At 38.1% G+C, this 14135-nt stretch overlaps 2 protein-coding genes across 5 annotated transcripts; one reads left to right on the forward strand and one right to left on the reverse strand.

Moving 5' to 3' along the window:
* Window positions 1–136: 136 nt before the first annotated feature.
* On the forward strand, window positions 137–2774 carry LOC114882110 (glutathione S-transferase C-terminal domain-containing protein homolog). 4 transcript variants are annotated; one of them, XR_006829564.1, is made up of 5 exons: window positions 137–306; window positions 397–630; window positions 705–855; window positions 926–1019; window positions 1207–1299. XR_006829564.1 is itself a non-coding variant. In XM_046286475.1 (4 exons), the coding sequence occupies exons 1-4, from the start codon at window positions 239–241 to the stop codon at window positions 944–946; spliced, it is 474 nt and encodes a 157-aa protein (XP_046142431.1). In that variant the 5' UTR covers window positions 137–238; the 3' UTR covers window positions 947–1048. The 4 variants fall into 4 exon arrangements, 3 of the variants coding, with proteins under 3 accessions (XP_046142431.1, XP_029054812.1, XP_029054806.1); XM_046286475.1 differs by lacking the exon at window positions 1207–1299 and having other exon boundaries at window positions 926–1048; XM_029198979.2 differs by lacking the exons at window positions 137–306; window positions 397–630 and having other exon boundaries at window positions 749–837; window positions 926–2774.
* A 324-nt stretch (window positions 2775–3098) lies between these two features.
* LOC114882104 (ubiquitin-conjugating enzyme E2 R2) lies at window positions 3099–14018 on the reverse strand. The gene is made up of 5 exons (XM_029198984.2): window positions 13501–14018; window positions 10163–10249; window positions 5557–5654; window positions 5256–5390; window positions 3099–4978 (listed from the first exon to the last, which is right to left on the reverse strand). The coding sequence occupies exons 1-5, from the start codon at window positions 13672–13674 to the stop codon at window positions 4753–4755; spliced, it is 720 nt and encodes a 239-aa protein (XP_029054817.1). The 5' UTR covers window positions 13675–14018; the 3' UTR covers window positions 3099–4752.
* Window positions 14019–14135: the final 117 nt, after the last annotated feature.

Here is a 14135-nt window from a genome sequence, read left to right on the forward strand (position 1 = left end):
TAAATTCACACGATATCACACACATACATACAAGCGAGGTTCGCAACACTACATACAGATCCAATCTCATCTGGGGGTGTCTTGGACCCCCTAAATCATGACCCCTTGAAAACAAAGGCATGTCCAGTCTTCTACATCTGTAGTCACTGGTCTGTCAAGTGTATTTGAGAAAATTCTGTTAATTTTTCACATGGATCACGTAACTTAACAGGTAAGGTGGAATTTGGTGAAACAGTGTATGTACATCGAAATGATTGAGTCGTGCACAAAAAAGCGAATGTTAACTGGCATTACATTATTAGGAGGGTTAGTTACGTCCTACATTACAATTTATATAGCTTATATATTGAAATTGCAAACAACAATAACATCATAAAATGTATCTTTTCATTACAGATTAACAGTATTAGTATTAATTGTTGAAAGTCATTGGACAGATAGTCCAAGTAAACTATATTTAGAAAATTTTGAAAACAATGCAACATGTATCTCAGGAGATGAATATGAAGTACTTTCAGAATGCCATCCATGTACTGCTTTTGAAATAGCTAGTAAAAGCATTGATGTATGTGTTCATGCAAGGTACAAAGAAGTATTAAAATGTAAAAGTGGTGAGACTATAACGAGAAGGTAATTTTTTAGTTAATAGGAACTTCATAATAAGCAATGGTGACCATGTTACTTGAATAACACATGTATTTTAGTTGTGACAGGGTAGCTTGGTTAGAAGAAAGAGAATTTTGGAAGTTTGAAATACTCATGTTCCTTTTGGCATTCACCTCCTGTATCAGTGTCTATTGGAGAGAAAATATTCTGAGACAAAGGATAATAAGAAAAGTAGCCAAACAACTAAGGGTTAGCGTATAGCTAACCTCAAGTAATTAATATTTTTATTTGTTTTATCAACACCTATATGATTTCTTAGGCAGCTGATAAAAATGGATGAAGCTTATTTGGAAGTATATTCCTTGGCAGAGTTGTGTTTAGCACCGATAGAAACAATAGTAACACTGTTCACTGTTAAGTATTGCAATTCTAAGATCAACATTAAACTTATACTAAGTAAAAAAAAGCCTCTTGAACGAGCATATGCGATAGATATATCAAATTTTGTATACGAGGTTATGGATGCACATAAAATCCCATATCATGCAAGTTCGTGCGAATTACCAATTATTATTGTAAATAAAACTAGCTGTGTTGCAGGACTTTGTGCGATTTTACGACAAATCGTTAAAGAAGTCACGGCAGAACATCCGAAGCATTCTTGCCGGAAATTATTAGGATTCAAGGAATCGTGTTTAACTGCTTGTTCGGAAACAAGCGTTTGGACAAAATTTTGCGAGGTAGATTTAATTCTAACGGTGAAGTTTCTACACGCGGACAGCGAAATAAAGAGTGAATTACCTATCAGCATGGCAAGGTTTGAACGCCACATGTCGCAACCAGTTAGACTGCATAATCTGTACAAATATACTATGTCCAAAAAATATTCTGACAAAAGTTTAATTTCGCCAGAGGGATTGCGTTTACTGGAACATACGGAGGGCTCGCATATAACACTAGCAGATATAATTATATTTGTTTGTACACATATTTTATTAACTGTATTCTCGAGTGAGACAACAATGAATTTGCTTCCACTTACAGCCAAATGGTACAAAAAGATGATCGAAGATCAGATTATAGTTGAATGCCTTAAGTTACTGCCACTGTTAAAGAGTCAAAGCATAACCGAATTCCATTACACTCTTCCTCAAGTGGCAAACCAGAGTTTGTATAAAAGCGATCCAAAGAGATACAAACCAAGAAGTCGCATTTATACGAGACAAGAAGACATCGAAGATTCATTGGAATTGTTCAAAGCGTTAAACATACAAACCAATCTCGACCTAGAACCATTTGGTGCAGAATTGAATCTAGACTGGTCCTCGATACCGTATGACGCTACACCAGAAGGCGGTTCCCTACCGTTAACTCGTTTAAAAAAGAAACAAGAACAACTAGAAAACATGTGTAAGCCTGTGATGAAATTGGCTAAAGCAGGAAACATTATTGTGGACTTTTGTTCTGGTAGCGGTCACTTGGGTATCCTAGTCGCGTATCTGTTGCCCTATTGCACCGTCATATTGTTAGAGAACAAAGAACAATCATTAAACAGAGCCAAAGAAAGAGTGAAGAAACTCGGGTTAACAAACGTTAAAATTTACCAATGCAATTTAGATTACTTTAAAGGGCACTTTGACATTGGTATGTCGTTACACGCGTGCGGAGTAGCAACTGATTTAGTTATACAACAATGCATCAGATTAAAGGCTATTTTCGTCTGCTGCCCTTGTTGCTATGGATCGCTTCACGATTGTCACCATTTAACTTATCCAAGGAGTAACGTTTTCAAGAAACAAATGGAATCAGAGAAATACATTGTTCTTAGTCATGCTGCTGATCAAACGCATGACGAACAGAATGTTAAGACCAAACAAGGCTACGAATGCATGGCGATTATTGATACCGACAGAAAGCTAGAAGCTGAACAATTTGGCTATAAAGTGTATCTTTCGAAATTCATACCGAATACGTGTACCCCGAAAAATCACATAATAGTAGGGATTCCTAGAAAAGAAACTGTATGTACAGAATACGTAAGCTGATCGCGTGTATTTTCACCGTCTTTTTATATATATATAATTTATGTGAATACGAATGAACTTGAAAACTATTCTTGTTATTGAATCAACGATCTTCGAATAAAACTATGTTCACTTACCCAAGAATCGAAGCGTATCTACTTTAATCGTACATCTATCTTAAGCTATGAACAAAGCATTTAATGTTGTTGCGCTAGTTTTATTAATAATTGTACGAAGAGATTTTTTATTGGTATGTACAAAAAAAGGAGAAAAAGAATGATGTGATATACAAATTATTAGCGTCACCTCGGGTGTCTTACACAGTTTTTCGTCTATTATTTAAGTAGCTAGGGAGAACATGAAATGCAAAAAAAATTAAAGGTTGTACAAAGTATATTAAGGAACTAGGGAATATTTACTTTCTGCTATACCACTACAAGCGCTGAGTATGTTTTCCCTTAGACAATATTGAAATTTAAATATTCTTTGCTTTTATTTTTTACCATTTAACATTCTGTTGTGTTTTTTTTTTTCTGTTTGTTTCAACACTTAATTTTGGTCTTTTAATAAAATGGCTAATAAAGAACGAAGATAGAAGATACCATTTATACATTTTTATGTCTTTAAGAATTGGATTTCGTGTACTATTTACAATTTCAGTCATACGAGCACAGATACACTACCACAGAGTAGGTTAGCCGTATCTGGTATTCCTTTCACTTAAGTAATAAGTTTATTTCTTAATCAACTTCACCTACCAAGCTTTTTTTGTCCCCGTGTGAAAGATAATACTTAACATCAAGAGATCTTAATAATTGTTTTAAGCTGAACTAACTTTGTGGGATGTAGCGCAATGCACGTAAGAGAAGTCCGTAAACGTATTTCAGTACATCTTTTTTTTTCTTTTTTCTTTCAAAAAATTTAGTATTGTTATAATGACAAACAATCGAAACTTAAAAATAGTGTCGTTCATAGCAAAAACTATATTTTTATAGGTACGTTTAAAAACCACGAACAAAAACAAACTGTCCAAAGACCTGCTTTAAAATACCCCGCCACAAAACAAAATGTTTTGCAAAGAAAAATTATAATATAAGATTCTATGATAATACTTAAACCTATGTAAATTCATATGTATACAAAAAAAAAATTGATGAACGCAATCATCATGTAGTAGTTCTGAATAGCAAAATATAAAGAAAGAAGGATATTAAGAGATTTACAAACTCTTTAAAATAAAAATGTACGTCGAAGAATGTTGAACAGGTCTTTTATGGCAGTTTGTTTTACTTCTCGCTTACACAAATCGAATCCCTTTTTTCCAACGTTTGGCTTTTCAGCATTAAATAATCACACGAAACGTCGAAATTTCTCATTTTATTATTTCATGTAAGTTTTATCGAAGATTCAAAAATGCAAGGATCAATTGATGTACCCAGTAGATATAAACTTTAAATACGACGCACGGATAAAAGGAGATTTGAGCCAGCCCAATCATTGTACTTTCATTAGAAATTCAATCGAACGCTGAATCACCGTTTCAGGTAAATCAATTGGTCCTTTTATCCTTTGTTTTTTTTCTTTTTTTTTTTTGCCTAGTTAAAAAGACCGACGTGCCAACCACAACACAACAAGCACAGTGCTCCTAACAAAGTACTTATGTTCATACCGTATATTGCTTAAGTTAAAGAGCTTATAAACACGGCATTCTCAACAATTTTAATATCCTCTAATGAAAATTACTTTGCACATAAAATTCTGATCTTTTCTTCCCAATTTGCATAATTCTAAGAACTTAATTCTAACTATTCAAATAGAATTTCCACAGGACAATGTTAAATCAAGGAATTTTTAATTGATATTATCTAAAGACACCTGTAACGAATAAAATTACATTCACAAGACAGGTGTCATTTATTTGCGATTCTACTTATAAAGAAAAATACTCTAACAATGATTAAAAGTTCTTCGAACGTGTACTTGAATTTAGGTGGCACGTCTGAAAGGAGAGAGCGTCCGGTTTAGAAGCCCGTTAATTTATTAATCTATACAGAACTGATAATAATTAGCGTTTTTTTTTTTCTTCTTCGAGTTTATTTTTTGTCGTCCCTTAAGAAATGGATCACGACTCTCCGTTGCCACTATCGTCACCGTCTTCGTAATCGCTGGCGCTCATTTGCTCGTCGTCGTCGTCGTCGTCCAGCTCGTACTCGTCGTCGTAGAAATCCGTCATATCTAATTGTTGCTCGGCCGGCCTCGCATGAGTTTTGATGCAGTAATCTTCCAACGTTACAGGCACCACGATACCTTCTTTTTCAGCTTCCATTTTAGCCGCCTGCGCTTGTTTCCTACGACGTGGACAATATTCTCTTTTGTTTTTTAACTTTAATTTTAAACATCTTAACGCTATTAATAAAGGTTATTAATAATATTAACAGGTCATCAGAATTTCCATTTGTGAATATAAATAGTTATCAAAGTGAAGATTTAATTATAAAGCCAATTAATTAACTAAATTTCAAACTGAAAGTCTTCCACAATCCTTGATTACCATTTACACATATGATTTCCTGTGTTTATAATATTACGGGCATAAAATTCGGGAATAAATGAATGTTATTATACCTTATAATATTTTCATATTCTTTATCTTTTCCCTTGGAGTCGCGCCAGCGCCTGTACATCACAGAAGCGTCCACGTTGGCGGGGCTGTACGTGTTGGGCTCGTTCAGGAGCGAAATCACCGACAGGAGGATCGTCCTGTTCCAAAACCAGAACTCGTTTATCGTTTTTGCACGGCATAAAGCTCAGAAGGATCTGATAATAAGGTGGTCAGACTCGAACGGGTATAAATATTATTTAATACACTCGAGGATGTCCATGTAGCTTTTTACACCATCGCCTTTTTCCCTTCGTTTCCTCTCACCTGACATTCTGTGTTGGATTCCACCTCTCACACGGTAGTTCTCCACTTTGTGGATCGTCTACGGGTGGATGCAGGATCGATATGCACAGGTCTCCATTCTGCGTATGCAACAATGAAGAAATTTTTATTACAGGCTTTAAATACTTATTTTAAATGTAAAGGAAAAAAAAAGGAAAAGTAAAGTGGGTAGGATCGTAAATCTCTGTAAACGCGCGACCATCAAATCGTTCAAACGTTCAGTCAAGGGCAACGACCAACTTTGGCTAAGAAAAGAGACTCGTTTGACCCGAGATGGTGGAAGGGAGTCGGGAAGTTCCGCGTTAATCGTCCCTGAAGGCACATTGCCCGTCGTGGAAACGAGCTACGAAGGACGAAACGTATCTCGGTGTCTTTCGTGAACCTGAAAATTCTCCTTATAACACACCATATTTGGAGCTCGAGACACGTATCGGTGTATAAAGTATTCGCTTTGAAGAGAACACGCGACACGCTACTCGTTTTCTTTGTGCTTCTTTTCCCTGTCCATGAAGAGAGGTCGAGCAAGCCCAGGATAAAACCGACTACAGGTTGCCTCAAAAAAGATGTACTGCAAATTCTCCATAATAAAAGAAATTTGAAACGTCAATATATACATTCTACTTCTGACAGTGAGTCAAGTGGGCGCAGCAAACTATGAAATTTGAAAAGAAATGATAACTGCATGTACAAATTAAAATTAGACACCCTGTACACTTGTGTGGTAAGATCCGACGTGGACACAAAGCCGTAGCATACCGCAATGCCGTTGGCTAATGGCCAGCATAGAAGAGAACACGTTCTCCTGATTCCTTAGCCTACTGCGATTTCCGAAAATTTATGACACTATTCTATAGCGAGCAGAAAAAGACAGAGATGAAGAAAATAATGGAAGTACTAAGAAAATTTTTAGTACTTCGAGATGGTACTTAACACGAAAAATCCCAAAGAATGGGACTTTGGCTATTATCATAAAAACGAAATATACATTACAACAAATGTATCTGATTTCCAATGACGTGCAACAGGTCTTGCAATTTTTTGCTTAGATCATGGCACGATGCATTTTTGTGTTTTAGTATACTATACTGTTTCTATACTATATTGTTCTACGCGCGGTTCTGCGATGCAGGAAACAAAAATAAATCTCGACTTTGATGCCCAAAAATACCTACTTATATATGTTAATTATACGACGCAAATTTAAATATAATAAACGACGACTTCCTGCATCGACTGCATTTACTTGTCGAGCTTGAAAAACTTGTAATTGTATGCTACCACTTGCATACCTGAAGAATATTTTAAATAATTATGAAAATGGGGTACTCTTGTTTTTATTTTAACAATTAATGATTTTTCTATTATTTGTAATTATAATTTCTAATAATGAAGGGGTTAAAAAGAGCACACCTTCTCGAAGCAGGAGAGGGAATCTCGCATTGGTCAGCCTCGAAAATAGATTTCTTCGATGAGAACTATCACGAAAACTATAACATGAACGGGACACGTGGCTCCTTTGGAACCTCGTAAATTTGCACAGAAGTGTACGGTCTTTAATTAGGTCACCATGCATCGCGAGCGTTGCCAAATCCTCTTTATTACTGGAAACAATAAACACATTTTCAGTAAAGAAGAAAGGATATATTTTTGAAGCTTTGAAAAGAACGTTAAAGATCGTATAAAATGATCAATCATCGAATTAAATTCGACACGAGGTGATTGAACCATTTTCACGGTTTCAATGCGACGATGAATCACAGCGAAACTTGGTCCGCGTTCTCTCTCGAAGAGAAACTCTCCTTACTGATTCGAACAGGAAGCTTTACAGACGATCAACGTTTCTAAATATCTTCGCGGAATGTGTAGGCGTGCGAATTTTCACTGACAAAATTCATTTTTCTTCGAACTACATACGTCGACGGGTGATTCGAGATGCTCGTATATTCTCGAAAGCTTTTCGAAAAAGATATAAAATCACGAACGTCCCGAATTAAACGACTTCCACGAATATTTATCCGTGGCGTGAGTATTTTTCAAAGACAGTAAAATATCAAACAGAAGCGAATTTTCTGTTCGTTTCTGTAGTAAAATATACTGTGTTGTCTTGGTCGGTTCTCGCGCAGCTACCTGAGATCTTGTCCCGTTAATCCATTCCAGACCAGGTTCTTATTATAAGACTATCTACCAGGGGCCGGGATTATTTTCCTACCTATTTACACCGATGTAAAAATACTAACATTTTACATCAACTTCAAAGAAATATCAATTTTAATGATCACACGTTGTTTTGAACGTAGCTTTTTTAATTGCATTTTGAATACCGACTGGTAATATCAATTTGTGTTTTTTTTTCCCCGTAAAACGCGTTTGACCCTACCCTGGTACTCGAGGGTTGATCGAGGTCCTGAGAGCGACCTTACACGAGAGCGTTTCCACCTTACAGAACCGAGTCGTTCGTAAACTCGTGGCAATACACGAGCCACCACACCTGAGACGCACCTTTGCACACAGCCAATGGGTATGGTGCATAAACGCAGACTCGGGAGCGCACCGAGTTGCACATAGATCGGGTGTCTGTGTGTGTGTGTCGACACACGTACCGCCGGTCAAACGTTTCACGGTTCGTCGAATCTTGAGGCGACGACCTCTTCGCGAGGGCAACGAAGCCTACAGATTTTGTAACGATTCCACCTTTTTGCTCGTCCCACCGCTGGACATCGTACCTACGATCTTATACACCGCGTGTCACAACTACCAAACCATTTTAGTTTTAAACGACACGTTTAGTATTCGTAGGACGCACACGGTGCGTCGTGTATACTTCACTGTTCAGAATATAAAGAATAGCTAGCTGACCTCTTTCGTTATCTTCCATCCATTATCTTTACGGGCAAATAGAAAATTGTCTCTTCTCCTTTTTGTTTCTCCGAGAATCTATTATCCAGATTTCAACAGCGAAGAGCTGTAACTCGTCATTCGACGAACAGCTCTAAGGGAACAATAGCGTTTTGCTCTCGTTGCCGGAGGAGTGAAAAATTCGAGCAGAAAGAGAGAGCTATTATTGTCTGGACGTGTCTCGTGTTTACAGCCACGTCGTAAGATCCCCCGTGGTGCAAGAAATCTCTCACGCACGTGACTCACGTGGCCAGACGATTCGGGACAAAAGACTTTTCGCATGAAGTCATTTCGTTGTCATTGAACACGCCATTATTACGTAGAATTCGCTAGATTAAAATCGAATTACCTGAAGCGCCCCTCGAAATGTACGTAACCACAGCCAGCTAGTCTACAATTTCCGTAGACTTGATGGATCAATAAATTGGAACTAAACGCTGTAATTTAATTTAATTTAATTTCAATCAAATTAAATCACAACGATTTTCCGATAAACCTGCATAAATGAAAATTAATTTTTCCATGAGAAAATATAAAATAGGTACAAAGGACCTGCGACGATGGTATTAGACGGAAGTGCATTGGCCTCGGTGCGAGCACGGGAAGTCTTCGCGTACGAAAAGTATTCATTGCACGGAAAATAGCTTAGCGAACACAGCGGTCGAGCATTGATATATTCGCACGATATAATGAAACGGAACTTTCGTTAGGAAAAGTTGGCTGAATTCGTGTTAACGATGGGTTACCATTTTTTTTCCACGTTCAATCAAGAATTCAAGTGAAACACAGTTACTCGAAACAAATATAAAGTCTGACACGATTGTTGTAGAATATATATCAATTTGAGGCTGAAGATTTGATTAAAATGATTTAATACTATTACAGAAAATCAAGAAGGTTATTTTAACTCGTTTCAAGGAACGAAAACGAAATTCATCTTTACCAGATTGCCAATACCACGAACTCTGGTAAATGATCATGTTCGCTGCACCCATCGGGGATGTATAATTAATGTAACAGCCCGACGCATGAAATTTACGCGCGTTTATTCCCGTTAGCCATAGCGTGTTCGCCTGTCTGATCCCTTCCAACAAGTGACTGGACACGGATGTCCAAGGAGCCTTTCGACGGTCATTGACTCTTTGCTAGTCTCTGAAGGGTCACACGAAGAGCACGCGAGAGATGCTTTAAGAAGTGGTGAATAATAAGATGCTTAGAAGACGGGGTCGTACACAACCCACGCTGAACTCTTTTAATTTAGGCACTTAACTTCTTTACCTCGTTTCCATCTATTACAAGACATACTAATTGCAAGCTGAAAATTAATAATACCAAAGAAATTAATTAAACAGCGCAAAGATGAATATTCCCGGAAGCTTGAAATTGCTTGTGTGGAAAAAAAAAGAAGAAAAAAGAAAAGAAAAGAAAAAACGAGAGCGTCGCGTCGAGTCCTGCGGATAACGATGCGAACGCTGTAGCAGAGGGTTGAAAGACAAAGAGAAAATCGTAGAAAGCGAAAGGGAGACACGGCGAAAAGAGAGAGTGGCGGAGGAGGGACGAAGGGTGGAGGATTGAACGACAGCCGCAGAGGCTGAAAAGGGACGAGGGAAAAAAAAAAACGCGGAGAGACGTAACGAAGAGGGATGAAAAGAGGTGTATACAGGGAGGATCGATAATTCTCGTATTTACCTACCTCGTACACGTTCGGATGCCAAACTTTCGTCATAAACCGAATGCTTGGCGGACTGTATGGATAATCTGGCGGGAACTTCATGTGTGCCTGTAACAGAAAATAAAAGGAAAAAAAAAGAAAGAAGAATGAACGGACACACGCGTTGAAAAACGGTTGACTGGCAACCACGAGTCGATCGATAATCAGTTATGCAAATTATCAAAGGGTGACCAGCACCGTTTGTTCCGGGAATTATGTACGAGTCATTTACGAATTGTTCAACACGCGTCCGAGAAAATTGAACGATACACGCGTTGTCGTGCAGGGTTGAAAAAATCAGTCGCTAGTGCAGGCAAGTGAAATTACCCGGAAAAACATCGAACAACACAGGGGTCTATGAAATTCGATTCGTTTTGCGTATCGAAAGGGTCGACATATAGAGTGTTAAAAAAAAAAGACGATTTTCTTCAGATGTGCCATTTCACGCCTTATTATCTTTTTTATTCTGAAAGAATGAAAACAACCCCTGCGATTGCGTTATCTTTCAGTGTAAATTGGTTGTTTCAGGGAGATCCCAACATGACCGACAGGAAAGTTCATCGTGCCAGTAAATTAATTTGGGTGGGTGCAATTCACCGCAGTTTAGATGTAATTCTACCGGGGAAACATAAACAGAGGCACGGATGGAAAGTAAGTTAATTCTAGGACGCGCTATCCCGGAGGACGGGCTTGGATATTTGGGCCATGACCAGGTTGCGATCAATATAGCGTCCCGTCGGTGAAGCATCGACGAAAGTCTGCCAGCAACGTTGGGACAATCCTTGCATACATTCCTGTGAAAATGGATTCGTTCTGTACCAGTGGAAACGATAAGTAAAAGATAACAAGGAAGGTCTTATTAAATAAATATAACTATTCAAGGCCCAGCGAATTAAAATATCTAACAATAAGTAGTTCCTTGGATCGCAACGATAGCTGAAGTCGATGAGTTGGAGGCCGCAAATGGGCCAATAAATATTCTGACGATAATGATAGTCGACTACATGCACAGAGGATATGTTTGCGTTATCAGACACACACGGTACGTGTTTACGGTCTGAAAGAAGAAAACACGAGGCAAACAGATGGCAGAGCATCGAAATCCCTGCTTGATTGCAGAGCTCGTTGTTTAACGAAAAAGAAGCAAGATCGCGGAAGAAGGATTGCTTTAAACTGGAAGGAGAACGGTATAAAAAAAAAACAGACAACAGCTCGATAACAATCGGGAAAGGAAAAATGTTACGATCTTAAGTTTTTCCGTCATTCCTAAGAAAACTGCTGCGTTACTCATCGTTCAACGTTTACAAAGGCTACGGTAAATCGTACTATTAGATGTTCCAGAAATAGAGCTTGAGTAGAGCACAACCATCAATGTGAATGCTTACACGAGTTTGAAATTTTCTTTATAGCTTGAGCGTGCCAACAGTGTGAATCGAGCTTTATAGTCATCGTTGCGAGAGAGGTGAAAGGATTGAACGGGCCAAAATCAGGCAGGAGGATAAGGAGGTAGGTGTCTCGATAGTAGAAAATGACACGAACAAACAACGGTGGAGACCCATTTTGCCGTTGAAGCGAGTTCACCGTGTCTGACCTCTTTTGCGACGGGCGCTTTTCCCCGCGAGGAAAAATACGCCGTTCATCCGAAGCGGAATGGGATTGGGTGAAAGTCGTTCAGGTGATTCAAGGGATGCCGTCCAAAGATAGATCCGAGACAATGCACGAAAGCGTTTCGTGTAACTTGCCAAACGTTTGATCGTTTCTTCGACTTCATCTGGGTCGATTGTAAATCCCAAAGGAACGAGAAGCAGCTGCTTAACCATTTAGAACTTTAACACCTAGTTTTAGGGAACACGTGCTTGCCTCTACAGGCTGATCCACGTGACTTTTTCTTTAATATACTTAACAAAAAATTTAGAGGAATATATATTTTTGCAAATACAACACGCTTGTATAAAATAAAAATAAAAATTTAAAAAATATATATATATGCCCTTGCGGGGATTCGATCTGACGATCCTTAGTTTTGAAATTCCCGCCCTTCGCCGCTCAATTCTTGTAACTATTAAAAAAAACTCCTATTTTTTGTAACGTAGATACACATTTTGAGATCTATTAAACTATTTTTATTAAAAAAGTTTGTTTGTACTTATTTTCCCTAACAACTTGAGGCAAAACTCAGATCTCAACTCCTCCTTCTAATTTACGATTATTAATCTCGTAAGAACAGACTTACGTACACGCGACTTAAGTGTACGGAACGATACCGATTCGCAAATAACGGTGTTGTTCTCGACACACGTTTGTTCGAGTCGTGACCAGTTACACTGTGGGAAGATACATACACTAGCGTTACGTGAATAAGCATTCGTAAATTTATAACGAGCCAGTGAGTGGTTTAGAAAGCGGACGCAAGCCTACGCGAAAAAAAAGTGTATATAACTGCTGCAACGGCAGAATTCATTTTCTACGTGAATACTTGCTGTAACGACTGACAGGAAAAAAAAAAACTAGGGAATTTGTCTCGAGAATAAATTTACAATGTGTGTCAGGATATCGAAGATGAATTATCGATACGAGCGAAGTGCGATGAGAATGAATCAATCGTAGAACGCAATCGATTCGCCTACGCTGAGTAATCTTTAGTTTTCAAGATTACTCAATACTGCTTGGTAGTCGTTGGTTGTTTTGTGTTACGTGTAAACAGAACTCGTCGAATCGTAAGAGTATGCAAAGTCGAGCAAATAAACTTTCCTGTAATAAAATGCTACGTCTATTATCGGTGAAATTCACCGATCGACAAGAATAAAAATGAACATTAGTCCCGATATGTTTTTGGTTAAGGTAATCGTAATGCTTTGCGTGTCATCGTCGTATTTGTTTTTAAGTAGAAACGCGAATACGTGTACTGTCCAGATTATTTACAGACACAAATAGACGTAATGGTAGAATTTTTTAATATAAAAGTGGCTTGTCATTTCGCAATTCAAATTAACCCATAGCAATTATATTTAATCTAACTGTTGTTACGGAAAAACAAAGTAAGTGTCGGTCGCGATTAATAAAACAGATATACACTATCAGTATAATATTTGCAACCGTGTTTGAAAATATTTGAACAGTAGCAGTATCTTTCGACGAAAAATTCAACGGTAAATATATTCGTCAAACATTGCATCCGTTGAAAGAGAAAGTTAGAAACATAACCAACAAAATGAAAAGTGTTAATGCAAGAAAAAGAAATCGAGAGTGAAACGAATTTTCATTTTTACTCGATGAATTTTTCGGTATGATTAATTGTTGAAAATAATTGTAGCAATTACCTTGAAATATCCTCCTTGGTAAAGCGTATCTGGAGGCCCGAAGATAGCCACTTCCCACTCAAACATGTTGTCCTCGTTAACGAGTTTCACGCGGAATCCTTCAACGGGTTCCTCTTGAAGACTTTTATATTCCAGAGCAAGTGCTCTAAGAGCGCTACTCGTTGTTTGTGCCATAATTTTCTTCTGGAATTGGAGTTAAAGTCCGTTCCAGAGTACAGAACGTCCCAAACCTCCTGAAGTGGTAGCACAGAACACTACAGTCGGACGGACGCCTTTGTGAACACTGCTTCTTCTCGGAAGGATCAATTGCCAACGGGTTTTCGGACAATTTCAGGCCTCTATCACGATTTCCTTAGCTATACCTCAACGCTTCGTGATCTTTCACTCGCGGCAGTACGTTTTCTATGACGATAATACGATTCTGCACACCAAATAAACAAAGAAAATATGATCAGACCTACAAACTGCGAACTGCTCTGCAGTCAACAATACACCATTCCCAATGCACGCATCTCTAGCAAAACAGCTGACGTACCTTCTGCGTCAGCGTTGCCTTCTACGCATGCGTAACACAATATTCCCTAGCTTTCGCCTGCACCTTGACTATTTTGGAGGTTAAAATGAAGTTAGAACGA

Source organism: Osmia bicornis, chromosome 1, assembly GCF_907164935.1.
Source record: "Osmia bicornis bicornis chromosome 1, iOsmBic2.1, whole genome shotgun sequence".
NCBI lineage: Eukaryota > Metazoa > Arthropoda > Insecta > Hymenoptera > Megachilidae > Osmia > Osmia bicornis.